This window comes from Phocoena sinus, chromosome 10, assembly GCF_008692025.1.
Source record: "Phocoena sinus isolate mPhoSin1 chromosome 10, mPhoSin1.pri, whole genome shotgun sequence".
Taxonomy (NCBI): Eukaryota; Metazoa; Chordata; class Mammalia; order Artiodactyla; family Phocoenidae; genus Phocoena; species Phocoena sinus.
Genome location: NC_045772.1, coordinates 3585859 through 3613630, shown reverse-complemented (window position 1 = coordinate 3613630; position 27772 = coordinate 3585859). Strand labels below are relative to the sequence as shown.

At 52.7% G+C, this 27772-nt stretch overlaps 1 protein-coding gene across 4 annotated transcripts; it reads left to right on the top strand.

The window, feature by feature from the left end:
- Window positions 1-1321: 1321 nt before the first annotated feature.
- Window positions 1322-27772, top strand: GTSE1 (G2 and S-phase expressed 1). Of its 4 annotated transcripts, none has more exons than XM_032646866.1 (12): window positions 1322-1365; window positions 1830-1932; window positions 8312-8369; window positions 8471-9062; window positions 11915-12085; window positions 12893-13016; window positions 14613-14987; window positions 21037-21109; window positions 23346-23576; window positions 24997-25201; window positions 25663-25875; window positions 26344-27772. In XM_032646866.1, exons 2-12 carry the CDS (start codon window positions 1911-1913, stop codon window positions 26425-26427), a joined length of 2148 nt encoding a protein of 715 aa, XP_032502757.1. In that variant the 5' UTR covers window positions 1322-1365; window positions 1830-1910; the 3' UTR covers window positions 26428-27772. The 4 variants fall into 4 exon arrangements, with proteins under 4 accessions (XP_032502757.1, XP_032502756.1, XP_032502754.1 ...); XM_032646865.1 differs by having other exon boundaries at window positions 1323-1365; window positions 24997-25381; window positions 25663-25866; XM_032646863.1 differs by having other exon boundaries at window positions 1323-1365; window positions 24997-25381.

Below are 27772 nucleotides of genomic sequence, written 5' to 3'. Positions count from 1 at the left end.
AAGAGAGGAGGAGGCCAAGAGAAGAGATGGATGAAGATATAGCAGCAACAACTTCTTAACAATTGGTGTGTTTACTAAGCACGTAGTATGTGCTGACGTGGTACAGGGGGAAGAGCATCGGGAGTGGGTGTTTGGGGACCCTCGCCCCCAGCAGACACCCACAGGGGCTGTGGGGACCTGACACCTGGGCCAACAGCCCTCGTGTCTAGGACCCTCTGGGCTTCTGCCGCGGCGGCCCTGTAGTCGTGAGTCAGGCAAACCTGGGCCTTGGGACCATGGATTGAGCACAGGCCACACCAACCTGGCCGCTGTCTTCAGGAGGCCCTGGCAGGCCGAGGGAAGCGTGGAGCTCCCGGGCCAGTGGGCCCAACAAAGGCAGCCTGCTGGAAGCTGAGTGGGACCCAGAGAGGCCGCTGGGGGGGACAATCCGACCCAGGACCCTCCTTCAAGCCCCTCTCTCCTTCCAGGCCAGCAGCCAGGGCCATTCCTGGACTTCTAAATTCTTTTTCTGAAGCCAACTTGAAGCTGGTTTTCTGTAACTTGCAACACAAAGGCTCTCGACCAATACCCGCAGCTGGGATTTGCACCTGGGTCTGTCTGGCCCCATCTTTCTTCTCCACTTAAGCAGGATCCTGAGCAGATGATGGAGCTCAGAAAGGAGCCATGGACAGAGGCTCAGGGAGGAGAGGGGGGAGACTAGCACATCAGAATGCAGTGGAGGCGGAGGCAAAGAGCGAGGCTGAAGGCTGCAGAGGGAGCCCCCAGATAGAAACGAGGTGTCAGGGATGCCAGGACTAAGCCTAAAGGGGTTGCAGAGGGCAGGCCGTGCTCAGGCCCTAGACAGGTTCTCCTGGTCCAGGGGTTATAAACTAGGATGTCCGGTCACCCAGAGCCCCCCGGGCGCTCCTCGGGGCAGGGACGGGTCTTCTTAAGCTATTAAGAACTGACCCGTAACGCTTTACAAAGCAGGTAGATGCACCTATTCTGTCTGGTCGCCACGTCAACACCCTACGATAGGAATTTGATTTTTACTTAGGGATGAAGAGCTGGGATCAGAACCATGTCCCTTGCAACGTGTAGCTGTCCTGATGCCGAGACTGCGGACACACCACGCGAGCTCTAGGGAACCCTGCCCCACGCTAAGGGTTCACCCCAGGTCCGGGGCGGACCTCGGGCAAGCTAAGAGCTTGGAAGCAGTGCGCACGCGCGCCGCGCTCCTCTTCCGTGACTCCGACTACAAACCCCAGGATGCACCGGGCGCCGCGGCCTTTCAAACCGGCCAATGGGCAGCCCGCAGCGCGTCCGCCGCGGCGCGTTTAAACCCGGGACGGAGGCGCGTTGGCCGGAGCGTCGCGGCACCTCTGGGTAAGGGGGCACCATCGGGGTGCTCAGGCGTGGCGGGCGGCTCGGGCCGGGGATCCCGGGAGACTCAGGCGCGGCAGGGGCTCGGCCGGGGGGCCGCGGGGTCCCCTCGCGCGGTGCGGCGAGGACGGGGTCGCCCTGGGGGCAAACCAAAGACCCCAGCAGTCCAGCCCAGGAGTTCGGTTGTCCGGGTCTGGGTCCGGGGCGTTCAGGCCTCTCTCGGACGGCGCCGCCCCAGAGCTCCCGGCCCGGAGGCGTGCGAGCCCGGGGTGTGCGTCGCGGAGGGCCTCGGGCTGCGGCTCAGGTGGCCTCTACCGGCATCCCCGTCCCTCCCTGACCCGCCGCGGCCGCCAGCCCCCTCTGCCTAGTCCGAGCTGCAGCGGCCCACGCTGCGAGGCTTCCCTGGGGCTGGAGGAACCCGGGGCCTGGGCTCTGACACCCGCTCACCTTCTTGCCTCTGGTCCCAGCAGTGACTTCTGCCAGCCCTCGCCGCGCAAGGAGGGGACGGCAGCGACGTGCCTTCAGCCAGCCTGGCCCGAGAAGCGGAGATGGAGGTTCCCAAGAAGAATGGTACGTCCCTGTGACTACAGCGCTGTTGGTTCGGGGAGCTCAGGGAAGATGCAGGTCCTGCGAGAACTCGTTTATTTATTCACTGCTCATCCCGTGCTCTGCACCCGTTGAACTCCTGGCCCCTGTCTTCAAGGAGTTTGCATCCCTCTAACTTCTTTATTTTCCGCTTTTCTACATTCCCTTTACCCCCCAGTTTTAACTTCTGTCACAGCAGAGATTCTTGTCGGTTTTTTTTACTGCAGTGTCCTCAGTGCCTGACACTTGATAGGCACTCGGATATTTGTGGAATTGGATTAGAGGTTGCCTTTTTTTTTTTTTTTTTTTTTTTTTTTTTGCTTGTTGCTGGTTTCTGTTGGCTGAAACTTGTTCACGATCTTGGCCACCACGTAAGTGAGTGAGCCTGGTCTGTAACTTTGCTGTCTTGTTCTGTTCCTGTCAGGTTTGAGTGTGGAGGTGACAGCAGACTCACAGAATGAGTTAAGGGCCACGCCCTCTTTTTCTGCTAAAGCGTGTTGACATCCTTTATCCTTTGTTCTTCACAACACCCATGCGAGTAGACTGGGTCTCCCTGTATCCTTAAGTACTCCATTCTGCAGAAACCATCCTAGAGGATGCCAGTCATCGGTGCTGCTTCATCGGATCTAGAACAGTATTTGCCGCTGCAGTCTTCTCCCCCTTCCTCTTCTATCCCCCCTTCCGAGGCCCTTCCACGTGCCCGCTGAATCCCCCGTTGCTGCTTCCTGAGGCCTTCAGCCCTCTGTCACCCTCCCTTCGCATCCTTACTTTTTTGCCTGTCCATTAACTCACGTTCATCATCGACGTGCAGACAGGTCCCATTATCTGACTTGTCCCATATCCTCCGCTCCCTCTCCACTGCCGTGTGCCTCATTCAGAGCCAGACTTCAAGAATCTTCACTATTTTTTCACATCCTTCAACCTCTGCCAACCCCCTGTGCCCCGACACTCCACTCAAGCTGCCTTTATCCGTCACTGAGGACATCCGTGTTGCCAAATCTGCTCTCATTTTTCTGTCCTCTCAGTAACCTTGGACCTTTTCTCCTTCCGGAAACTTTCCTTGCTTGGCTTCTGAGGCATCTTGGTTTTCCTCCTGCCTCGCTGGCTGGTGTACTTCCATCTCTTTGCAGACTTCTCTTCCTCTCTCCGGGACCTGGTCTGGGGTCTCTTTGTACTTCCCCGCACAGGTTCTCAGACAGTCCCATGGCTTTAAATCCATTCTCCTTTCTGGTGGTGCCCACATTTTGTCTTGAGCGCAGCCTCTCCTCTGAGCTCTGGCCTGTGTGTTCACCTGCCCTTGTACTTGGCATCTTCACATAAATGTCTCCCACCTCTTAACTCAGCAGGTACCTGGCTCCCACCCCATTCTTAGCAGGCTCTTTGTCTTTCTAATGGAAGGAAATTGCCTCTCCATTCACCCAGCTGTGAAAGTTGTGAAGCTGCCACGTTCGTTCAATCATCAGTTATTGTCATTTCCACCATATAGCTTGGATCCATCTACCTCTTTCCAGTTCCACCCAAATGCCACCACCTTGGTCTCAGCCATGTTAACTCACCTCCACCTACTTTTTTGTTTTTTTTAATATTTATTCATAAGTATTTTATTTTATTCTTTAATATTTATTTATTTATTTGGTTGTGCTGGGTCTTAGTTGCGGCAGACAGGCTCCTTAGTTGCAGCTCACCAGCTCCTTGGTTGTGGCACGTGAGCTCCTTAGTTGCAGCATGTGAACTCTTCGTTGCGGCATGTGGGATCTAGTTCCCTGACCAGGGATCCAACCAGGGCCCCCTGCACTGGGAGCGTGGAGTCTCAACCACTGTGCCCCCAGGGAAGTCCCTGCCTACTTGTATACTTTGCAGTGTGCACTCTGTAATTTCAGTAGATACGACCTGCTGCTTTTCTGATACGCTGTACACAGCCCCCAGGGTAACCTTTTAAACACAGAAGTTAGAGCATATCTCTCTTCTGCTTAAAACCCTTCAATAGCCCCTGTCCCACTTTGGATAAAGTAGAAGCCTGTCATGGCTTGGACGCTGTCCGGGATCTGATCCTACCTATGTTTCCACCTCTTCCCGCCACTGGCCACTTCCTCAGAGGTGTCCCCACCTCCACGTTGGCCCCTCACCACACTGCCTTTCACTCAGTGTGCCCACTGGACAGTGCACTCCCAGGGGAGCACACGGCCCGAGTTTGCAGAACGGACAAGGCAGCCAGCCCAGGTCACTCGGAGCCAGTCGCGGAGCCTGGTATAGAAGGCTTTTCCCCTGACTCCCGGTCCGGGATTCCTTTCTCCACAGCAGACAGATGGAAGTCTGTAGCAGTGACCTGTAAAAATGACTTCCTAGGTTCAGACACGTGAAACGTGAAATGTACGTCTCCATCTCCTTTTTGTCCCTCAGCTGCCCAGTTACCACCTCCAAAGGCCACTGATGTCATCGGTGTCCTGGGTGGTCCAGACCTAACTTGTGCAAGGGCAAGGCAGTATGTGTCATTCGAGTCCCCCTTTTCTGTAGCACATAGAACTCTGTTCTGCATCTTGGTTTTTGCACCTAATTTATCTTGATCTTTGTATATCAGTATATGAAGTGTTACTTTTTTTTTTTTTTTGAGCCTAAGTAGTGTTCCATTCCGCTGTGGGGCTGTGCTGTACTCCTATCTGCTCTCCGGGAACATTTAGTTTGTGTCTGGTGTCTTGCCGTAACAAATGCTGCTGCAATAAATAACATGGGGGGAATTCCCTGGCCGTCCAGTAGTTAGGACTCTGGCGCTTTCACTGCTGAGGGCTCGGGTTCAATCCCTGGTCAGGGAACTAAGATCTCACAAGCCGCACAGCGCAGCCAAAAATAATAATAATAATAATAGGGGATACTTGACAGCGGTAGACTTCTGGGTCAAAGTCAAAGTGTATGTGCATTTCTTACTTAGTAGATACTGCCAGGTTACCCTCTGTAGAGCTGTAGTAACTTACAAATCAAACTTTTTGATTTTTAACAATCTTATAAATGAAAAGTGCAATCTCCGGAATCTCAGGATTTTTCATTACTCTTATTTTTGAGTGCGGCTGGACTCCTGATCCTATATTTAAGAACATGTCATTTTATCTCCCGTAAATTTCCTCCGTTCATATCCTTTGTCTGTTCTTCCGTTCTGCCTTAGTTGTTTTCTTACAGCTTGCAGCACTGTTCCCCAGTCGGCCCTCTGTGACGTGAGCTGCACGTGTTCTTTTCCCTGCTTGTTTAACTTTGCTCATGGTGATTTTTGCCATGCAGAGATGTTAAATTATTAATATATTAGACTGTCAACTTTTTGTTCTATGGCTTCCAGTTTGGTATCATAGTTGGACCTCTGCACACCAGGTTATAAAGTGATTTCCCCATGGTTTCTTGTTCCCTTGGGGTTTCATTTTTTCAGTTAAGTCTTTGACTTATTTGGAATTTGTTCTGGTATGGTATGAGGTATGGATCAAACTTTAGATACATATATATTCCCCCCCCAAAAAGGTTATCAAGTTTATCTCAATACCATTAATTGAATAATCCGCTTTCCCCTTTTATTTGATATGTTACCTTTATGATATACTAAGGTTTTTTTTATATCCATGTTGCATATTTCTTGTTAGGTTTGTTCTTAGGTGTTTTGCATCTCCTTGGTGCTACAGTAAATGAGGTCTTTTCTTCCACTGTATCTTCCGTTCTTTTTAGATGTGAAAGGTGTTGTTTGTTTGTTTGTTTTTTGTGGCTGTGCCGTGCAGCGTGTGGGATCTTAGCTCCCCGACCAGGGATCAAACCCGTGCCGCCTGCATCGGGAGTGCGGAGTCTTAAACACTGGACCACCAGGGATGTCCTGAAAGCTGTTGATTGCTGTGTAATAATTTAGTCAGCCATGTGCTTTTATCTGTTTACAATTTATAATAGTTTTTAGTTGATTTTCTTGATTTTTCTTGTGTCTGTAATCATAGCATCTGTGCATTGTGGTAATTTTAGCCTCCAAATTCTTTCCTTTGTCTAATTGTGTTGGTTAATGCATCCAGAATAATGTTAAGAATTGTGACCGTAGATGGCCTTGCCACGTGCCAGCTTTAAGGAAACTTCTTCTGTAGTTCTCCATTAAGCCTGATGTGGGCTTGCTGGTTAATTTATGTGTAGATGGTCGTCAGTAGCACTGTTCGTCGGTATTTCTGCTTTTTGTTTTTTTCCTCTTGGATACATGGTAGAATTGTACTTCCCTGCCCACTTAAAGTTGGATTTGCCTCAGATGTCCAGTGAAAGGGGAATGTTACGTGTCACCTGTAGGTCTTTTAGACCCAACGTGGAATTTGCTATTTCCCCTTTCTTCTGCCATGAAGACCAGCAGTGCTTCCGATGGTGGAGGCTCCGTCAGCATGGGTTCTGGAGTGAGGGGTACATGGAATGGGGCCCTGGCAGGCAGTTTGAGTGAGAAATACAGCTTTGTTGTTATAAGCCACTTGAGATTTGGGGATTGTTTGTTACTTCAGCATAAGTTAATCTATCCTAACTGATAATATGTATTTGCTCCTGGCTTTAGGAGGAATGCTTCTGATGGTATCCCATTAAATCTAATTTTGGCTTTTGGGTTGAGATGGGTACTTCCTTATATGATAAAATATGTCTATTACTTTCTTTGTAGTTCTTTTAAAGTCAACAGTGTGTGTTGCGTTTTGTCATGTGCCTTGTCAGTGTATGTGGAGGTGACCCTGGCTTCCCGCGTAGGTCTAGTAATGTGATCATGCTACTAGATTGTGTGAAACCAAACTGTCCTGCAGTCCTGAGGTCCTGGCTGAACCTCACTTGGTCATGATAGAGTCATCATCATCGACTCTTAATGTGTTGCTGGGTTCTGTTCGCAAATATGCCTATTTAGGAGTTTTATGTTGACACAAGCCAAGTCCTTAGTTTTCTTTCTAGAGCAAACTTTGTAGGTTTTTGGTATGGCTGTGCTTGCTTCATAGATGCAATCTGGAAGGTTTCCCTTTTCCTGTCCTTTGGAGCAGTATAAATGGTTTTGGAATGACATATTCTTGAAAGATTTGATAGACTCATCCTGTGAAACTATCTAGGACTTGTGCTTTTTTGGGGAGAATGGCTCTTCAATAAATTTCTCCAGTTATTTTGTGATAATTGAACTATTAAGATTTTTTTTTCTTTCTTTTGGAGTCAGGTTTGTAAATAAATCGATTTTAATCATTTAAATACAAAAAATATTCTATTTCCTTAGAACACTATCTCTGTCAGCCAAGTTCTTAGGTTTATGTGCAGAGTTGAGCAAACTAGCTTATGAATCTTTTCATCTTTCTCTGTTTCTCTTTATTTCTTTTGTGCAATTGTGCTTTCTAGCTTTTCCTTGATTAGGTAGTTAGGATTAATTGAATTGACTAAGTAGGGCCTAATTAGGCTATCAGTGTATTTTAAAATTTTATGGTTTTGACAAGCACGGTGCATTGTTTATTAGGATCAAATAAAGTAAGATTTGTGAAAGTGGTATCTGAAGTTTATAGTATTGAGATACCAGTTTATTGCATTTTGATAAATATTTGCTGAGTCCGGGCCCTTAGCTGGACATTGGGGAGTTTGGGAGAGTAGCAGGCATTTGCTGTCCTGGAGGAGCTTACAGCCTGGTTGGTGAGAGACATTTACAGGATAGGGGTGCTAAGGCAGAGGTCCGGCCGGGGGCTGCAGGAGCCCTAGGGGAGGGCAGGAGTGGAGTGGGGTGTGAAGCTGGAGGAGCGAGAGGCCGTCCTAGCCGAGAGACCCAGAGCCCGTGGTCTGTCAGTGGTGGCTCGTGGACACGCAAGGCTGGGGAAGGCAACTGTGGTGGACAGGGCACGGGGAGCAGTTTTATCTGGGCGTTCAGGATGAGCTCCAAGGAGAGGCGACAGTCGACAGGTACGCATGGAGCCCTGCCCTGTGCTTGAGTAACGCTGAATTTGCTTCTGAAAGAGGACTAGGTGCACTTCGTAAATGGGGAATTTAATTCTAGGGGAGCTGAGGCAGCTGGTCTTTCGAAACTGTTCTATACCAGAAAACGACTTACCTAGTCTTGCAAAGCTATTCCAATGACTCGGTGAATGCATTTTCGTTTATATCTTTAAAATAAGGGCTGAAAAATAAGGACTTAGGCTTTGGTGGCAGCTTAGCAAACACAGAATGGCTGATGCTATTTTTAAAAGGAAATGGAAAAAATAAGATAATCTAACGCCCCTTAAGAAAATGTGGCTATTAAAATAATGATGTCACACTTTTGGAAGTGAGATTTCAAACTAGTTTTGACAGCTGTAGAGACTATGGTGATGTCTCCTCGTTAGCAGCCCATCCCTAAAGTAACGACTGACTTTCTCCTCCCCAGATACTCTTCTTTTGGCTGATGAAAAGTTTGACTTTGATCTCTCATTGTCTTCTTCAAGGTAAACAAATGAGTTTTCTTCCCTGACCTTTGTATAACCACGTTCAGTGAATCTTTCATTTAAATGCCCGTGTTATTAATAATCCTTTTCTGATAAAATAGTGCCAATGAAGATGATGAAGTCTTTCTTGGACCTGTTGGCCATAAAGAAAGATGTATTGCTGCCAGCTTAGAATTAAATCGTCAGATTCCTGAAGAGCCTCCTTTGCCAGCATCCTGGAGTCCTCTGACTGGGGAAAAATTTGTGGAAGTGTATAAAGAAGCTCACTTACTGGCCTTACAGATACAAAGCAACAGCAAAGCCAAGGCGACCCCAGCTGCCACGCCCAAAGACCCTGGGAGCCAGGGAGTGGAAGGATTCATACAGGAATCAAAACTAAAAATACACCTCTTTGAGAGAGAAAATGAAGCGAAGAAAAGCCCCAAGTCACTGAAGAGGGAGACGTACCACCTGCCGGACAGCCCCTCGAGGGGACCGCCGCTCTGGGGCACCCAGCCCCCCTCGGGTGCGGCCCTGCCGGCTGCTCGCCCCCAGACGCCGGGGCCACCGCACGCCTCACGCTCCTCTTTGCCAGTGGAGCCAGGCGCTGCTCACCCTCCGGACCAGGCTGGCACTCAGAAAAAGGTCACCAGCACACTGCTGCCGCGAGCCTCGTCTCTTAGAGGAAAAAGCATTCCCTCGGCCCTGGAGAAGGTAGCCACGACCCCCAGCAGCACATTTATCTGGGGAGCCAGCCGCTGCCGTGCTTCTGAGCCCGCTTGGTTTGTGTCCTAGAACAGAAACCGTTGTGGGGAGGAACCTGGGAACGCAGCTGCTCTGAGGCTCCGGAGCGCAGGCGTGGGAAGTCCAGGAGCGGCAGTGCCAGTGGCGCGGGGAGCGGGGCTTGGGGCCCGTGGGCGGGGCTTGGGGCGCGTGGGCGGGGCTTGGGGCGCGTGGGCGGGGCTGCCTCGCTGCTGTGGTGACTTAAAAACACCTCCTCTTCAATTCAGTTTGAGATCTTTCCTTCTGTTTTGTTACAGCACTGGGTATTCCACCCGTTAGGGATTTTATGTGCGTTAACAAGCACCTTCTTCCAAAAATCCCCCCTCCGGGAATGGCCATTGGTCTCCCTCCCTAACCATGACTGAGTTTAGATTGTTCCCTCCCAGGCACGAGTGGATGCACTGCCTTGGGAGGGGGCAGTGGACCTGTGTGCCTTTGGGGTGCGGCCAGCCACCTCTGGGAAGCGGGGGTCCGAGCGGCTCTTGTGGGAGGGTTCCGGGGCAGCAGAGGGTGGGTGTCAGATGACAGCCGTCTCCTGGGTTTGCCTCAGGGAGGAGCAGCTTGGAGCCCGCCCTGCGCCCTTTCCGAGCCAGTGAGAGAGGAATGATGCTTTGTGGGGTTGTTAGCAGGTTTAGGTCGATGCAGAACACCCAGCAAGGGCCTAGAAAATCGCTTCCCTTTACGAGCACATCTCCGGAACCACACGACTCCCTACTATCAGAACCCAGCATTGAACCAAGCTGAAAGTGGGTCTGGCGTGCAGAGCCCTGCACCAACGGGGTGAGCGACCATTGCTTCCCCAGGGCTGAGACTGCTCCTTTAATCATGCAAACTCCTCTTCCTGGAAATAATTTGGATGTAAATTTCTGAAGCGATGTTTCTAGAATGAAAGCAACGTGGTTCTGTGTGTAACACGTGGACTCAGGACAGGGAGTTGGGGTATAATTTTGCTTCTTCTGGGTCCTTTTATTTTCCTGGTCCTAAGTAGTGCTCTATTGCTGGAGAGCTGAGTTTTTGGTCAGTGAGGTGTTAGCTGGACCCTTAGGCAGCGTTTGAGCTCACTTGGGCACCCCCATCACTCCCCACATTGTTTCTGTGGGGAGAGTCAGTCATATCCAGAGTGACTCACTGACACAGGTCACCCCTGTGAGGATCGCCTCTAGACACAGCTGGACCACTTGATTGTACTATTTAGAAGTGTCTTTGCAAGGCAGCTGCTAGGATGGCCGTAGTTAGGAGAAAAAACAACAAGTGTTGGTGAGGATGTACATCGCTCATGGGACTGTGCAGTGGTGCGGCCACTGTGGAAACAGTTTGGCTTGGCAGTTCCTGGAAAAGTTAAACAGTTATCACATGACCCAGCAATTTCCACACTTTGGCATAGTCTCAAGAAAATTGAAAACGTATGTCCACGCAAAAACCTGTGTAGCAATGTTCATAGCAGCAGCATTCACAATAACCCAAAATCAGTACCAACCCAGATGCCCATCAGCTGATGAATGGATAAGGGAAATGTGGTCTCTCCATACACGGAATATTTTTAGCCATGAAGAAATGGAGGACTTACACATGCTACATACAGATGACCCCGGGGAACTAGGTCAGTGAAAGAAGCCAGACGCAGAAGGTCCCATGTCGTATGATCTCATGTACAGGAAGTGACCGTAATAGGCAAGTCATGTTCTAGAGACAGTACATCTGTGGTTGTCTGGGCTGGGAGGTTGGAGGAATGCGCAGTGACCGCTAATGGTCATGAGTTTCTTTTAGGAGCAACAAAAATGATCTACAGTTACATTGTAAGTGGTTGCACAGCACAGAGTATAAAAACCACTGAAATGTACACTTTAAAATGGTGAATTTTATGTTACGTGAAGTATATCTCAATTTTAAGAATGATGTAAAGGAAAGAGAAAGTTACTGCTTTATGAGCTGCTTTTGCTTCTTATGAAGTCTTCGTATGAGGGGTTACTTATGTAAGCGTGGATTTGTTCCATGAATGCCCTTGTACCTGAATGGCAGGAATTTATTGTCTGTTGGACTCTGCTCACCAAAGAAAAATGGCTTTCAGTCCTAGATGAAGATTTATTGCAGTTAAGCAGCCCCTCTGGTAGAGGGCATGACCATTTAATGAACGATTCCGTTCTGTACAGCATTTTAAACTTTATGTAACTGGAACCAGTTGCCTCATTATCACCCTTAAATATGAATCCTGACTGAGGAGGCGCTTTAGAGGAGCTCCTCCTATTAATGGTCTGTCTTGGTATTATTTTGCCCTGTGTTCAGTGAGGAAGCCAGCTCCATCACCATTCTGTCTGGTAATTTGGCGGAGGAAGTGAACCGCCATATTCCTTTCCATCCAGGTGATGAATTTTATTTATTATTTAATTTTTGGCTGCGTTGGGTCATCGTTGCGCGCGGGCCTTCTCTAGTTGCAGCGAGCAGGGGCTACTCTTGGTTGCAGTGCGTGGGCTTCTCACTGTGGTGGCTTCTCTTGTTGCGGAGCACGGGCTCTAGGCGTGCGGGCTTCAGTAGTTGTGGCGCATGGACTCAGTTGCTCCACGGCATGTGGGATCTTCCCGGACCAGGGCTTGAATCCGTGTCCCCTGCATTGGCAGGCAGATTCTTAACCACCACGCCACCAGGGAAGCCGCATCCAGGTGATGAATTGAGGACCGTGTGTTGGGAGATGGATGGTGGCTGCAGTTGTTCTAACTGAAGCCTTCGTGTGTCTGTACATTGTGAACGACTAGATAGTTCTCACATTTCAATTTACAATTTTTCAGCCCATGAAAGAGAAACCAGCTAGTCCTTCCAGGATGAAAATCCTAAATGAAAAGGATTCCCACAGCAGCGTGCCCCCTGACAAGCCCCGTGCCGCCCGGGACATCGCTAGCTTGCCAGCCGGTGGAAACCACATGGTCCAAGGCAAGCGGTCGCTCCCTGTTCCAAACAAGGTGGGTTGGCCAGTGCTGAGGGGGGCTTTGGCCTGTGGTCGAAGGGAATAAGGCGACGCTTTGTATACAGGGGACGTGTCTTTTCTTTTTTTCAGGCCGCGCCATGCGGCATGTGGGATCTTAGTTCCCCCACCAGGGATTGAACCCAGGCCCCCTGCGGTGGTAGCGCAGAGTCTTAACCTCTGGACTGCCAGGGAAGTCCCCCACGTGGGATGCGTCTTGATTAAAATCAAGGTTAGGGAGGTTGAAAATAGGTTAGGGAGGTTGAAAATAGGACCTGGTTGAAAACAGGAGAGGCAGCTGGGCGAAATGCAGGGCACACAGGCCTGGCATGCGTGAGGGGCCGGCCTCTGCCCCCGGGGAGCCGAATGGATTGAGGAACGTCAGCCTCTCTGAGCACAGGGTCTCCCTCACTGCATCCGTGCACCGAGGAGATGGAACGTCAGTGCTCTGAAAACTGCAGCCCCTCACAGGCATGGGGACTACCATCCACATCTTTGCTGTTTATTTTCCAGCGTTGAGCTGTGTGTGCTTGTGAAAAGTGCCACGTCACTGGTGGTACTCGTTAAGGCTGCCCAGTGCTGGGCCTCGCAGCTGTTGACTCCATAGGCCAGGGTCCAGGCCCCAGATCAGCCGTAAGCAGGCTGCCAGGTGTTCCTCCTGCAGGGCTTTGTCGGCCACTCCGTGGGAAGTACTGCTTGACCTTTTTCTTCCTTAAATTCAAGACAATTTGTAAACTATTAAAAGCCATTTAAAAACCCCTTTTGCAGTAATAAGCCATGGGTAGTAATGAAGTCTTTGTTTTAGTTTGGGCTGAAGAAAACCATGTTAAAGCCACCTGGATGTGCTGGCAGTCTTGCAAGAAAGTCCTCCTCAGGGTCCATCTCGGGAGTGAGTGCCAGTGTGTGTGCTTCTCCAGCGGCTGGCAAAGGTAAGGCCGGCCCTGAGCGCGGTCCATTCCTGCCAGACTTGTCACAGAACCACTTAGCAGAAGATTCTGGAAGGCTTGCTGTGGTCTGGGGCAGGGGAGACTGTTGGGGTCCCTGTCCTCCTCCGAGGGGCATGCCTCTGATGGGCAGTCCTGGTTCAGGGTAGGATAAGCAGTCACAAAGTGGGCACGCTCTCCTGGTGCCAGCGGACCTGGAAGGACGCTGAGGCCGGCCTCAGTCATGTGATTAGACACAGATTTTTTTTAAAGTAGGGCTGTTCCAGATAGTCTAGGGCATAGAACCCCTGTAACTCCTGTGTGTTTATTGATATCTGTACTCCCAAAGCTGTTTAAATTCAAGCTACTTTTTAATCTTTGCGAGCCAAGGGTGCCATCTAGCGGTAAAGGGGAGAAACCCTAGTAGGCTACGGGGAAAGGCATTGGACTTCCTGCTCTTTAGGATGAAACTCTTCAAATTATATTTGCTGTGTAGACTCTGACCATAGGCTGAGCAGCATGGTGTGCACTTTGTATACAAAATGTGAAAAGTCTAAACTCCTGGATGGGACTGATCTGATTTGGAATCCTGTTAGTTGGTGGTTAAGAGAACTTAAGTTGTTCCTGTATCTTTACAAACTGAGGGGATGACATCTCCCTGGCGGTGTCCTTGTGGGCCTTAGAAGAACCACGTAAAGTCTCATTCCTGTGTCTCGCACGTGGCATGTGTCCAGTGGAAAAAAGTTCCATTACATTAGGTGCTGTGAGGTCTGTTTTGCTGTAATGGTTCAGGGCATCAGCACCATTTTTGTTTACGATTTCTGGTCCTGCCTCTGGAAAAGGTTGAGACAGATTGAGGGGAGGCTTCTGGTGAGTGTATATTTCTCTGTTGTGCGTAGCAGAGTCACCAGGGTCAGATTCCATAGTGTGATGGGGAGAGCATTGTGAAACCGTTAACACGGTGTAACATGAGCTGTGGCTTCAGTCATTCTCTTAAATTTCTCTTAAGAACCTTTTACCAGATTGAGCTCTGTGTTGCGTGTACTGGCAGCTGAGTATTTTCACCCTAGTTTATCTACTATGCTGATTTAAGTAACGCTCATAATTGATATGACCTAACTTCCTTGTAATTTAAAGGAACCAACCGGTAAGGACTGTCTTCTCTTCATGTTTCCCTCCCCACCTCCCTGACTGGCCAGGTGGGGCATGTGTCTAGACCATCCATTTTCACCTGTTCAGCTAGGGTAGTTTTCTGCCGTCGACATAATCAATGAAGATAGGAGAGCTTGAACTTACGTATCCTTATGTGCATCTTGGTAATTGTGTCCAGAATTGGCGCCTGAGACTACATTCAGCTAAGCCGCGAGCAATCTGGGTTGTCCCGTGTTTGAGGATGTTGCCTGATGGACATACAGAATATTGTTCATATTTTTTTTAATATGGAAATCACCATGATAGAAATAAGTAATTTTCCTCATTTGACAATATTTTAAGGTAGATTAGCATATCTTGTGTGTGTGTGTGTCAGAGAGAGAAAGAACTTCATAATTTAAAACTAACATCGGTTTGAGTGATAACCAGATTTTGTGTCTCCTCTTCCAGCTAAGCCAAGGGCACGTCCAAGCGTTCCTGCGGACAGTTCCCAGGCAAACACCAGCCAGTCGGGCAGAACGGGACTTGTCCTGCCACGGCTGTGTCTGCAGCCGGGCCCTGCAGGCGTGTCCTGCAGGCAGAGCCAGAGGCCTGGAGTTGCTGAGTGGACAGCGGAGCAGTCCAGGGCGCCCACCAGGGCAGCTCTCACCCAACCCCAGAGTCCAGGACAGGGAGGCCCCGGGCTGAACTCTCATCTCAGTTCGTCACAGTCTTCTCAGATGAATAAGACTGGGAGTACAAGAAGGCGCGATTCCTGTCTGAATTCCAAGGCGAAGGTTATGCCCACCGCTGCAGGTCAATTTAAAATTCCCGAGTGTTCTACTGGTAAGTAATAGATGCACTTTAATGTGTTTTTATTTTTATTTATTTCTTTAATGTGTTTTTAAAACATTGAACGAATTATATTTAAAATTTTAAAAATTGTTGGTTTTGGTGATGGTGGTTTCTTTGCTTTCGTTTTACTTAAAGCACTTTATATATGTCTTCTAATTTTCTTTGTGTTGGATAATTCAGTGAATTTCTTACCTTATATTATATTCCTCCCCTCTATGTAACATGTCATTGTCGCATGGCTGCTCTTAAGATTTTCTCTTGTTATTTTCAGCATGTCGATTATTAGGTATTTTCATATGGCTTTCTTTGTGTTTATCCTGCTTGGGGGTTCTTGAGCTACTTTGATCTGTGGGTTGATATTTTTAATCAAATCTGGAAAAACTGTGTCCGTTATTCCTTCAAGTATTTTTTCTTGCTTCCCCTCATTTCCTGGGACTCTCGTTGCCTGTGTTGTAGGCCTCTGTATGTTGTCGTTTAGGTCACCGAAGCTTTGTTTTCCGCGCACCACCCCAGCCTCTTGTCTTGTGGTTCAGTTCTGATAGTTTCTACCATCTCGTCCCCACGTGTACACAGCTTTTTCTGCAGTGTGTCTAATCTGCTCTTGAGCCCGTCCAGTTAAATTTTCATTTCTGGCATTATAGTTTCCCCATTGTCCTCATGGTCTTTATGTTTTCCTTTGAATTCTTGAACATGTTTATAATGGTCGTTCTAAAGTCTGTTTCTTCTAATTCCATCTTCCCCGTCATTTTGGGTCTGTTTTTATCGACTGATTTTTTCCTGGTTATGGTCACATTTTCCTGCTTCTTCACATGCTTAATAATTTTTTTTTAATGTTTATAGATTTACCTTTAAAAAATTCTTTTAATTGGAGTATAGTTGCTTTACAACATTGTATTAGTTTGTACTGTACAGCAAAGTGAATCAGCTATACGTATACACATATCCCCTCTTTTTTGGATTTCCTTCTCATTTAGGTCACCTCAGAGCCCTGAGTAGAGTTCCCTGTGCTATACAGTAGGTTCTCATTAATTGTCTATCTTCCTCTATCAATAGTATATATATATGTCAATCCCAGTCTCCCAGTTCATCCCAATAATTTTTTATTGTCTGCTAGACATCATAAATTTTATATTTTTGTATGTCTGGACTTCATTGTCTTTCTTTAAGAGGTTGAATTTTACTTTGGCAGGCAGTTAAATTTCAGGAGAAATTGATCCTTTCGGGGCTTCTTTTAGAGCTTTGATGGGGCAGGTCTTGGCCTTTACTCCTGGGATAGTTTAGCCCTGCAACTAACGTGTGGCCTTCCTGAGCCTCTCCTGAGTGTGCTGTGTCCACGAGGTGTCCACTCTGGCCAGTTGGTGTGTTCCGCAGCCCTGCGTGACGCTGGCAGTGTTCCTAGTGGTGGTTCTTGTCTCTTTGGGAGTCCTGCCCCATGTGCATGCTGCTGCTGTCTATGCAGTGAGGACTCGGGGTCCCTCTCAGGTTTCTAGAGCTCCTTCTCTCTCTGTAGCTCCCTCCTCTCTAGTACTCTGCCCCTCCAGTTCCAGCCTCCTTGGGCTCTCCCCACCTGCCCCGGCATCCTGGCAGCGCTACCAGGCAGAAAGCCCTGCATGGTGTCTGGCAAGTAGTAGGTGGGGCGTTTGGTCAAGGTGAATTAATCTGATAAATGTGTATAGTGCAAGGAGTTGCGTGGAGCTGATGAAGGGGGAGCACAGCTCTCCTCGCTCAAACACACGCCTTCTAGTGGCTTGAACGTTTTGAAGTTGTCAGCTTCACTGGCCAGTACAGGTGGCCTTTAACACGTGACAACCTCACTTGAGTTACTGCTTATGTAAGAATGAGCCGTTCTTTGGAGTGTTGTCCAGTGCTGGACACTCTTTTAGGTATAAGGGGTGTAATGGTAAGACAGATATCCTACTCGTGGAACGTACATATTAAGAATAAAAGATAAGAAGTGTCAAATAAGTATACTTTCAGGTCATAAGTGAATAAAAGAGGATGGGGAAGAATTTAGATAGAGGGGTTCTTTAAGCTTAGATGGCCAGTGCAGGCTCCCTCAAGAGGTAACACTGAGCTGAGATCTGAGCCATGAGGAGAAGGCAGCCATTAGAAGAGCCAGAGGGAGAACGGTCCAGGCAGGAAACGGCAAGTGCAAAGGTCCTGAGGCAGAAAGGTGCTGGACGAGTTCTGAAAACAGAACGAAGGCTGGAGTGGTAGGGATGTGTAGTTAAGTTAGGGTTAGGTTCTGCTACAAGCCCAGAATAGCATCGGTTTTCATCAAGATAGGTGTTTAGTTCCCTCTCACTTGAAAGTCTACGTAGATTTTCCAGAGCTGCTATGTCTCTCGTTGTGTTAGGGGTCCGGGCCTCTTCCATCTTGTTTTGCCACGGTTAGCTTCTCTTCCTCATCATCTAGTATGGCTGCACCAGCTCCAGCCCTCACACCTACCAGCAGGAAAGGTGAAATAGGTGAAGAAGAACAAAGCCCTACCTTCCAAGGATACTTACTGGAAGTTGCACATGCCACTTCCTTCTGTGGAAGTCATTGCCCAGGACTTAGTCACGTGACCACACTTACCTGCAGGCGATGCTAAGGTATGGGGTCTTTCCTACACTCAGCTAAAACGTCTTTCTAAGAAGAGGGGAGCAGATACTGATCAAAACCAGCAACCTCAGCCCCGTTAGTGAGCGAGGATAAGGGTAAGAAGAGACGGAGACGGAGAGGCAGTCAGAGGCCAGCTCGCCTGGGCCGTGCGTGGAGGTGGCCGTCGGCATACCCGTGCAAGAGGGGGTGCCTGCGAGGGTCTGAGCAGGGAGGAACATGACCTTCGACAGATCCCTCAGCAGAGGGAGAGACAGGCCCTGTGGCCAGAGTGGGAGCAGGGAGGACCATGCCCATGCCTGGCTGGGGTCCAGACGAGAGATCGCGGAGGTGGTGGCAGCAAAGGTGAGAAGGGCTCCGACCTGGGGACGCTCTGGGAGACCAGGAGGCAGTGTGGCCTTGGGGACTCAGAGTGACCCCGAGGCTTTGGCAGGAGCACCGTGGTGATGGAGGGCCGGAGGGAGAGCAGCTCGGGGTGGAGACTAGCTGTCCAGTGTGGACCTGTGGAGTCTGCAGTGCCCGCGGGCTCCGTGGGCCGGGTGTGAGCTTGGACCTCAGAGGAGCAGCCTGAGCCGCAGGGGAAGTTTAGCTTTCCGCCGCGGTGGGAGCAGGGAGGACCATGCCCATGCCTGGCTGGGGTCCAGACGAGAGATCGCGGAGGTGGTGGCAGCAAAGGTGAGAAGGGCTCCGACCTGGGGACGCTCTGGGAGACCAGGAGGCAGTGTGGCCTTGGGGACTCAGAGTGACCCCGAGGCTTTGGCAGGAGCACCGTGGTGATGGAGGGCCGGAGGGAGAGCAGCTCGGGGTGGAGACTAGCTGTCCAGTGTGGACCTGTGGAGTCTGCAGTGCCCGCGGGCTCCGTGGGCCGGGTGTGAGCTTGGACCTCAGAGGAGCAGCCTGAGCCGCAGGGGAAGTTTAGCTTTCCGCCGCGGAGAGCCCGGTGTGTTTGCAGACACGGACGCCCTGACAGACGGGGCCTTCGGGGCAGCCCCTGGCGCAGGGCCCGTGGACCGCGTTCAGCAGCGTTTGCTTCCTCTTCCCAAACGCCCGCAGCCCGACACGCCTCTGGCCGAGGTGCTGCCGCTGCCTGGCTGCCGACTGGTCCCCCACTGCCCGGCTGTCAGCCGTGTGGAGCCACAGGACTCCTGCCCTCCGCTGCCCAGGCGGGGCCCTCAGCCCTCGGCCCTTCTGACATCTGCACGCTCGCTGCGCGAGGCTGTTCCTGTTGCTTCGCAACAGCAGGTCCATAGCGGGCACACCTTTCGTCGTTCGTCCCGGGCCGAGTGGTTCCACGACGTCTGCCCGCAAGGCTGTGGGCGCGACCCTGCAGCTCTGCCCGTGCGGTGGCCGCTCACTCTGGCTGCCGCGTGACCCTGGCTGTCATCACAGAGGAGCCATGGGGACGGTGTGAACAGAGCTGCGGCAGAGCCTTTAAGATACAAGTCTCTGAAAACACTCTTGGTTCTCAGTGTCATTTACCGTGACTGCTTCCAGGAACCACACGAGGGACGGAGACCGGGGGACCGGCAGGCGTCTCTGTGGATCAGAAGCTCCTTGGAGGGAAGAGCACCTGCAGCTCCGGGAGGAAGTAATTTCCAGGCCCTTCGGACTCGGGCCCTGGACTAAGCCTTGGTTGACTGGGGTATAATAAGGGCACTTTAATAATCTGAAATTCCACAAAAATAGTTGCCCTCCTGTGCACTCTCTGGAAGCTCCTGAAGAGTCTTCCACTAAGATGAGGGAGGAAACAGGAAAGAAGAAGTTATGGGGCCTGAAAAGGGGGAACCCAACACAGGAGGCGGTGAGAGTGAGGGGCACAGCCCGGTCTGGGAGAGAGACCTCCAGGAAACGTGTGGGCTTGGAGCCCAAGAGGCAGCCACGTGGAAACGCTCCCAAAGACAGAGGTTGCAGGACATTTCGTCACAGGCCGCCAAATAAGAAACCAGCAAAAGATGGAGGCAGTTCTTTTTGGGTTTTTTTCCCTTTTCTAAAAAATAGTTATTTGTTTTGGCTGCACCGGGTCTTAGTTGTGGCACGCGGGATCTTTGGTGTGCCGTGTGGACTTCTTAGTTGTGCCATGCGTGCAGGATCTAGTCCCCAACCAGGGATCGAACCCGGGTCCCCTACGTTGGGAGTGCGGAGTCTTACCCTCTGGGCCACCGGGGAAATCCCTGGAGGCAGTTCTTACGAACTCGAGGTACGGGATGGATGGGCACTGCGGGAAGATGGGCTGCGTACTCCGTTAGACTCAGTTGTCAAAACGGAAACCCTGGAGGGCAGGCGGCCGCATGGATCGGGGCCGTGAGACTGTGAGGGAGCTGGGATCATATCATGACATCTCAAGGTTTTGAAAAACGAGGGAGTAGCAGGATATGTAATTTAGAGATAGAAGGTAAACACCTCAGGAAACAAGCAAGGTGGAAATAGGGTAGGTGTGGCTGGAGCCTGCCATTTTGAATCTCTTCATTTTTTTTTTTTTTTGGTGTGTGGGTCACTTTGATCTGATCAACGTTTGAAAAGAACAGGAGGTGGAAGATGAGGATAAGCACATACGGGCAGCTCTTTTGAGAAGATTTGCTGTGAAGAGGCACAGAGACGTGGATCGGGGGCAGAGAGGGAGGACGGGGCGAGGGGGCAGGTGCAGGTTGGTTTGAGATGGGGGGCCGGGGGGGAGGTACCCGTAGGAGCAGGGCCTGGGCCTCTCCTGCCTCCTCGGAGACCCGGGCCACCTTCCCCTTTGGGGCTGGGGTCGGCCTCTGCCCTTGGCTTCCAAAACACAGAAGGGTGCTGCCAGGGGGCCTGGCACCTGTGGCTTTGGGGGCCCCCGGGTGAGTCTGGGACTTGGTCCCCGTGGATGGCGGCCCGGGGCTCAGTCCTCTGAGCCCGCTGGTCGTTGCCTTGTGACCAGATGAGACCACACATGCAGAAATGCTCATCAACCACCAGACGGCACATAAATAACGTCACGTCTTAAGATGACCTCGTGCCCTCCCGGTTCCCGAGAGCCGAGGCGGTGGCGGGCTCTGTGGGGCCCGCCTGGACCCCCCCGTGCTGGCGCCGCTTCTGCAGGCGGGGCTCACGGGGAGACCCGACGGGGTCGTGTGCTGTGTGCCGCCTCGCCCCTCTGGCCACTCCGTCCCCGTCTGGGGATTAGCCAGGCTGAGGGCAGTGGAGAGACCAGGACTCTTCCTCCTCTGCACCCGCTGGTTGGCACCACAGCCCTGCCTGGTGGGTCGCCGGGGAGGGAGGACATGTCCCTTCCCACACGCCAGGGCCGGAAGGTTTTCCCTCTGGCTTGTCTGGCCTTCGTCTACTTTACGTGCCGTCTTCGCTGCATCTTGGGAACGTGGGACACTTAGAGGAGGACCGCCTGTTTGGTGAAGGCAGATGCGTCACCTGCCCCGCATCTGACTGACTGTCACTTCCCTTCTCGTCTCAGGTGAACCCCTGGACGGTGCGACACCAAAGTCCTGTCGGGCGCAGAGGCCGCAGTCCTGCACGTCGGTGGGGAGGTACTGAGTCGGTCTGCTTCCTCTTTTTTTTTGTTTTTTTAACTTCTTTATTGGAGTCTAATTGCTTTACAACGGTGTGTTAATTTCTGCTGTATAACAAAGTGAATCGGCTGTATGTATACATATGTCCCCATATCCCCTCCCTCTTGCATCTCCCTCCCTCCCTCCCTCCCTATCCCACCTCTCCCAAAGCACCGAGCTGATCTCCCTGTGCTATGCAGCTGCTTCCCACTGGCTATCTATTTTACATCTGGTAGTGTATATGTGTCCGTGCCACTCTTTTCTTATGAGAACAAACTGAGGCCCCTGCTAACTTCTGAACCCGCAGCCTGGCTCCACATGCCTGGCCTGAGCCTGGTCTCTTGGAGCCGCCCTCGTGTCCCTCGTGGTGACGGCGGCCCCAGACTCGCCTCCGGAGCTGGGAGTACCAGTCCTCAGCCCTGAACCTGTAGTTCTCCAGCCAGACCGCCCAGCCCCCGACGGAGGTTCCGATCAGTGGGTCTGGTGTGGAGCCCTGGGCCTGCAGGGTCTCACAGGTGACTCGTGTGCACCCCATTTGAAGACCACTGGCCTGGCTCAGCCACTCAGACTCCGGTTTGAGTCCCAGTGCTGCCACTGTGTGGTCTAGATCTAGTGCAGGTTACCGTTCTGACCTCGTTTCCCCATCTGTCCAGCGGGGATGGAACCAAGCACAGCACAGCAGTGCCGCAAACAGTAAGAAAACACATGCGCGCGCATGTGTGCCTGCCTGGGAGTCATTCACACGAAGGGCAGCCCCTCCCCTGACTGCTTTCCTGCTGCCACCTTTACTGCCACCTGCTGAGGTGGGTGGGCTGCTCCCCGACACGTCTGACCCTCTGGTGACCGGGCCCCGGCCCAGCTCTGAGTGCTGTCACAGTGGAGGGACCCTGGCCCAGTGCAGCTCAGTCCTGGGCCCGTCAGCTGGGGGCGGGGCAAAAGTGAGGTCACTGACCCACAGGAGCACTGTTCCCAAGGCTGGGGTCCCGGCACCAGCATGTGGCCAGGGTGGGAGCGCTGCTTCGGACCTTGCTGGGGTGCGGCGGGCAGGACAAGTGCCGGAGCAGGGCCCTAACCCCGGGTCCGCCCCAGCCCAGCCTGGGCCGTCCGCCACTCTGCGCGGCTCCGGGCCTTCATTTCCTTGTGTGTGAACTTGGGGGGCACTTCCTGGGCTTGGGCCAGACGCTTCCCTTACAGTATCAGCCATGCTGAGCCGCCTTCCCGCCACGCACAGCGGCTCAGAGCAAGACCCAGACCTGACGGCCACTGGCGGCCTCGATTCACCTCTCTGTGCCTCGGGCTTCTCGCCTGTACAACAGGGAAATGGTTCCTACCGGCCAGGGCTACTTTGAAGCTTACATTTGTTTAAGTCTGTCTTTATTTTCACTGGAGTTCGTGGTGGAGCTGCCAGTACTCAGCAGTGACGGACGTGGGGCAGATCCCGGAAGTCTGCAGGGCGGGCAGCTTGCGTACAGCACCTCTCCTGCCCACGCTCCTGCGGTGACTGTCTTTCAGTGGATGTTAGAGTCTGCGTTTAGACTCTTCCTGAGCATGCGGACCGTCCCTGGTGGATGATAGATGTGCCATCTGGCCTCCCATGGGCTCCACGTTGGCGGGAGGCCCTTGACTTTATTTTGTTTAATAAGATAACAGTTTACTTTATTCGGCATCTCTCCTTTATCAACAACCAAACGAACTGACAGTGAGGCAGGATGCGCTGGCAGGTGAAGCCGCAGGTATCGCCAGGGTGGGAAGGAGAGATGCGTGGGAAACAGGCATCCGGTGTCCCGAGTCACTCACCTGCGTTCACACCTGATTCAGGGGCCTTAGACCCAGGAGCAGGTGCACACGGAGAGTGCTTTGTCGGCTCGCGTGCCCGGCCGGGCCCGCCCTGGGCCTGGACTTCCTTGTGGAAATACTTAACGCCAGCAAGAGGTGACTTTGAGATCCCTGTGAGCTCCCGTGGAGAGCACTTCATGGTACCACCCATGACGTGCAGCCACACTGGATCAGAACCTCAGATGGGCCCACTGAGGAACCGAAGCCCACGCCAGGGCTCCCGGGGGGTCGGTGGCCGCACCCCCTGCTCAGAGGACAGGGCTCTAACGGGCTTCGCTGGCTTGAATCTTCTACATTGAAGCCACGGACTTTCTACTGCGTTAGCGCATGGCTGAATTGTTAGATTTTTTTGTTCCGCTTAAGACTTTCGTGTTTCTAGGGTTGCTCACAGCACTCCTGCTAGATGGTCCTCAGCATCGCAGAGCCTCATAAGCAGCGTGAGGACCCCTGTGAGCACGGGGCGCAGGTCAGCCCTGCCCACGCCTGCCAGCTGTCGACTCTCCAGCCTGCCCCTGGCGACCCCTAAAACTATGCCCAGGATTCTGGCTTCTTCCCTGCGTGTGTCTGCTCGGCGACTTTCTTCTGAGCCCCAGAAAAAATCTGCAGTGAGGTAAGAGTTAAAGGCTGCACTAAGTTTGTTTCAGATTCATAAAACCTCAAGTGATCATGTGCTGGGAAATCACGGTCAGGAAGCAGCCAGACTGCGGTTCATCACCGCTTCTCGGCAGCCGTGGGGGAGCCTGGCCGCACTGCACGCCCTCCCATTGGTGGGTCTCTGCGGGGAAGGCAGGCCGCCTGCTCCTTGGTTGTGTTTCTCTCCTGACGTCACATCCCGGGTCCAGGCCGGAGGCCTGAGCAGGCGGGGAGGATGCCTGGACCTCTTTACACCCTTGGGGGAGACCAGAGTCTCTCACAGGGAGGAGCCCTGGGGCAGAGCTGCGCACTCAGGAGCCGTCCCTGTGGCCGGGTTCCAGGGAGAGCCCGCAGCCTTGCCCTCGAGGGTTTCAGTCAGGGTGGCCACACTCAGGCTTCCTGGGAAAAGATGCTGCCCACCCGCCTCTGCCCTGTCTCCCACTCGCTGGCCCTGGTCCTGCTTTGTCTGTGCAGGAGACTGAACGGGCGCAGTGTCGCATCAGGCCTCGATTCTCTCCTTGTGGCCGAGCGTTGGGAAAGGCTGGGGGCGCTAGTGTGCAGATCTGCCAGCAGTGGGTGTCGGGCATGTACACGTCTGTTTAGTTCTGTGAGGACACAGAAGACTAGAGAAAGAAAGTGCTGGGCTGTGTGTCACGTGGGGGAGAAGGGACGCCAGACAGTAAGACACAGGCCCATCGTGTGGCCAGTCACAGTGCTCTGTTCACACGCGTCGTTGGTTTGCAGGCGTCAGCAGAGGGAAAAATTCTTTCAAATTATTATGAAGCCTTTAAAATATTAAAAAGAAAAGACGCTGTATTAATTTACGGAAACTGCTGCTTTCCTCCTGTAATTCGGTTCCGAGTCATCGGGTGTCTGAGGCCCGCCAGGCGGCAGACTCTGTCCTGGGCCTGGAGACGCAGCGGGAAGTGGCGGCCCGGCCGGGTCTCCCTGCACCGTCTAACAGGCAACACAGACACCAGGGCAGCATATCTGCAGGGTGACAGGTGGATGGGGACGGCCCCGCCGCAGAGCGTGTAACCAGGGCATTCAGACCTGTCCGCGGGCCCAGGCCTTCCAAGGAGGTGGCATCCCGGGCGGGAGGGTGGACATGGCCGCAGCGCGTGGACAGAGGCGGGATGCCCGCACGTGGTCCTCGCTTGTTCCTCCTCTTTAATACCTATGGAAAAAGGCATCACATAGGCACGTGGGATGCAGACTGGTAGCTGGCGCTGAGAGGGACCTCGGAGACTGTGCAGTCGTCCTGCAGGAGCAGGAACCAGAGCTGGCCGCTCCTCACGGGACGACACTTCTCCAAAAACAGTCTCCCCGAGCCACAGCCAAACAAACGAGTGTCGCCCGGAAGTGTCCTGATGAGATGCCCTCTTTCCCTCCCGCAGAACTGCGCCAGTGAGAGAGGGTGACAGCAGGGCCGCCGCCGGGCCCTCAGGCTGGTCCCCGGATGGGAGCTTTCCTCCTGCGTCTGCTGTGCCACAGGCACTTAACTTTTCTCCAGAAAAGAGTGACTTCAGTTTTTCAAAAAGTATCACCACAGAAGTAGCGCTGGACGAAGCACAGCCACCTGAAGCTACAACACCCAGTGAGGTGCGAGAAGCAGACAGCGTTGACTTGTGTTGTCCTGGGCTACCCCCGGGTGACCGCGGAATGTCATCTGTGACCCCGGCTCCTCTGGTGCCAGCTGCACCGAAGGGAAGGGGTCAGGACCTCCCACCTCTGGAGGAGACAGAAGCTGCGTCTCCCGTTTCCGACCATGGAGATGGCCAGGTTTCAAAGGGTGGGAGATGGGAAGCGGGGCAGCAGGGAGTGGGTGAGCGGGAGCTCCAGCGTTGGCCCCTGGCAGGAGGGAGCGGACGGGCCGGAGGGCCGCGGCGAGGAGGGCTGTCGGCGCCCACCGCAGCCCCTCCCCACACCAGGGCCCAGCCCAGCCCTCCTTCCTTGGGTTTCCAAACTGCCAGTCATGTGGGACCTAAGCAGAGCCCACTTGTTTTCCCAGGATGGTTGACAGAAGATGCTAGGATCGCCTTTCAGTCTTGTTTCTTGCCTAGGATCTTCTCGTGGATGTCAAACTGGATCAGCTTAGCGTCACCCTGCGGGCTGCAGCCACACCCCTGGGCGACCTCCCGCTCATCGACTTCTGCAAGACGCCGGAGGCGAGTGTGGCTTTGGGGTCTGGAAGCGGGCCCCTGGTCGACCTCCTGACAAACACCCCAGATGCCGACAGGAGGGCTGTGGCCAAGCCCTGCCACGAGGTGGGACAGGTGAGGTGTGGCAGGGGCCTCACTGGCTTCGGCCTTGGGTGGTCTCAGTTGGGTCTCCTCTTCCCCCAGGCACGTCCCGGTGACCCTGGAGAGTGGCCACTGGGGCTCCTGAGGGTGACGTGGCTCGGCTCGCCTCACCGTTAGCGGTGTGAGCGCACAGTTCGCCAAGTCGCGAGCAGGAAGCCACCCGGGAGCCCTCCCGGGGCCAGGGCCCCCGGGTGCTTCACGTGCGCCGTGCGAGCAGAAACGGCTGAGGAACTTGGCGTCTTCTCCCTCCAGCTGCTTACACACGATGGCCAAGGTGCCTTTCCACTGGGCCTGAGCCAGGTTCACTGAGCAGCTGGGTGCCGAGCCGCAGGGAGCTGGCCGCAGGCAGCCTGGTCTTCAGGGGACCAGTCCTTCGGGGTCTGCGGGCCGGGAAGGGGCGGCATGGACACTCCGTTCACCTCTGTGGCTTCTCTCCTGCAGCTCATAGACTTGGCTTCCCCTCTGATCCTGCTGAGCCCCGAGGCTGACAAGGAAAACGTGGAGTCACCACTTGTCAAGTTCTGAGCGGAATGAAATCCTTTGCGTTTCACTCAAAGTTACAAGAACAGTCAGTCCGAAAGTGGTTTTCCACCCTCAGAAATAAATTTTACGAGGAATTGTATTGGAAAACTTGAAACACAAAACAGAACCCTAAGTAAAGCTGCCGTGCCTGGAGCGGGGCCGTGGGGTTGGGGGGTGTTTGGCCACCTGAGGTCACTACTGGCCGACGGCCTCCGTCCTCAACGGCGCCCGTCCTCACGGCCCCGCTCACACGCTGGGAGCAGAGCCACAGTCGCTCCAGGTGAAGAATTTGTTTTGAACCTTTTGTATGTAAAATAGCAAGTGACTATTTTTAAAATTAAGTTTGTATGAAAAGTTAAACAGTCTAGATTAAGTTAAATAAATGAAATGTATTAAAGCCTGTCTTGATGTTTAGGGTTATCCTGATGTGCAAACATGCATAGCGATTGTTATTACTCGTCAGTGTGCACCATTTATATTATCCAAACTTGCTTTCTACAAGAGTGATTTTCAAAATTTACTGTGGAGAAAAATTGGTTAAATGCAGACCCCAGGCCCCAACCCTCAGTTCCGGGCGGGGCAGGCCCGGTAATCTGCACTTTCACTGGGCACCCAGGTGATTCCGATGAGATGGGCCAGAGACCACACCTTAAGGGGAGGCTGCTCTAGGGAGGTGGGGTGCGGGATGGAGAGGGAAGCGTGGGAGAGGAGGGGCTTATCTGATACCAAGGTGACAGGAGGTGTACAAGGGACAGTCCCCTCGGGTGCGAGCAGCAGGAGGGCGGCAGGGTCACTGGAAGGCTTACTCCCTGCCTGGAGCTGTTCTAACTTAATTTGTTAAAAACTAGCTGGCCTGAAAGCCACTAATCCTTATAGACCATTTCTCACAGTCTTAATTCAGTGGCTTCACAGCACACAGTAGAAAAGCTGCTGATTGGACCTGCTTTGGGGGCTCCCATCCAGTGTTCCCAGCACGAAACCAGGGAACTCTGTCCCCAGAGGGCCGTGCTTGCGCTTTCTCTGGTGAATGTCGTGAAGGCAAATCATCATTTGGAACGGCGACTCCGGTGGTATCAAGAGTAGAAAAGAGCGTACCGTGGGTGGCACCGCCGCACCTGTAGAGGGCATCACAGGTAAAGGTGGGAATGCTTGGAAGTCAGAGTTCATAATTGGAGTTGTCCCTGTCTAGCGGTTAGACTCTTGGAACAGGGCCCTCGCCCAGCTGGAGAGCCCAGAGGAGTCACGGCCGTCCACTCCTTCCCTCTTGTCTCCACGCCGGTGGGCAGTGTGGAATTCTAGAATCCACCGCAGGGGTCCTCAGCTGTCTGACCCGGCCCCCCATTTCACA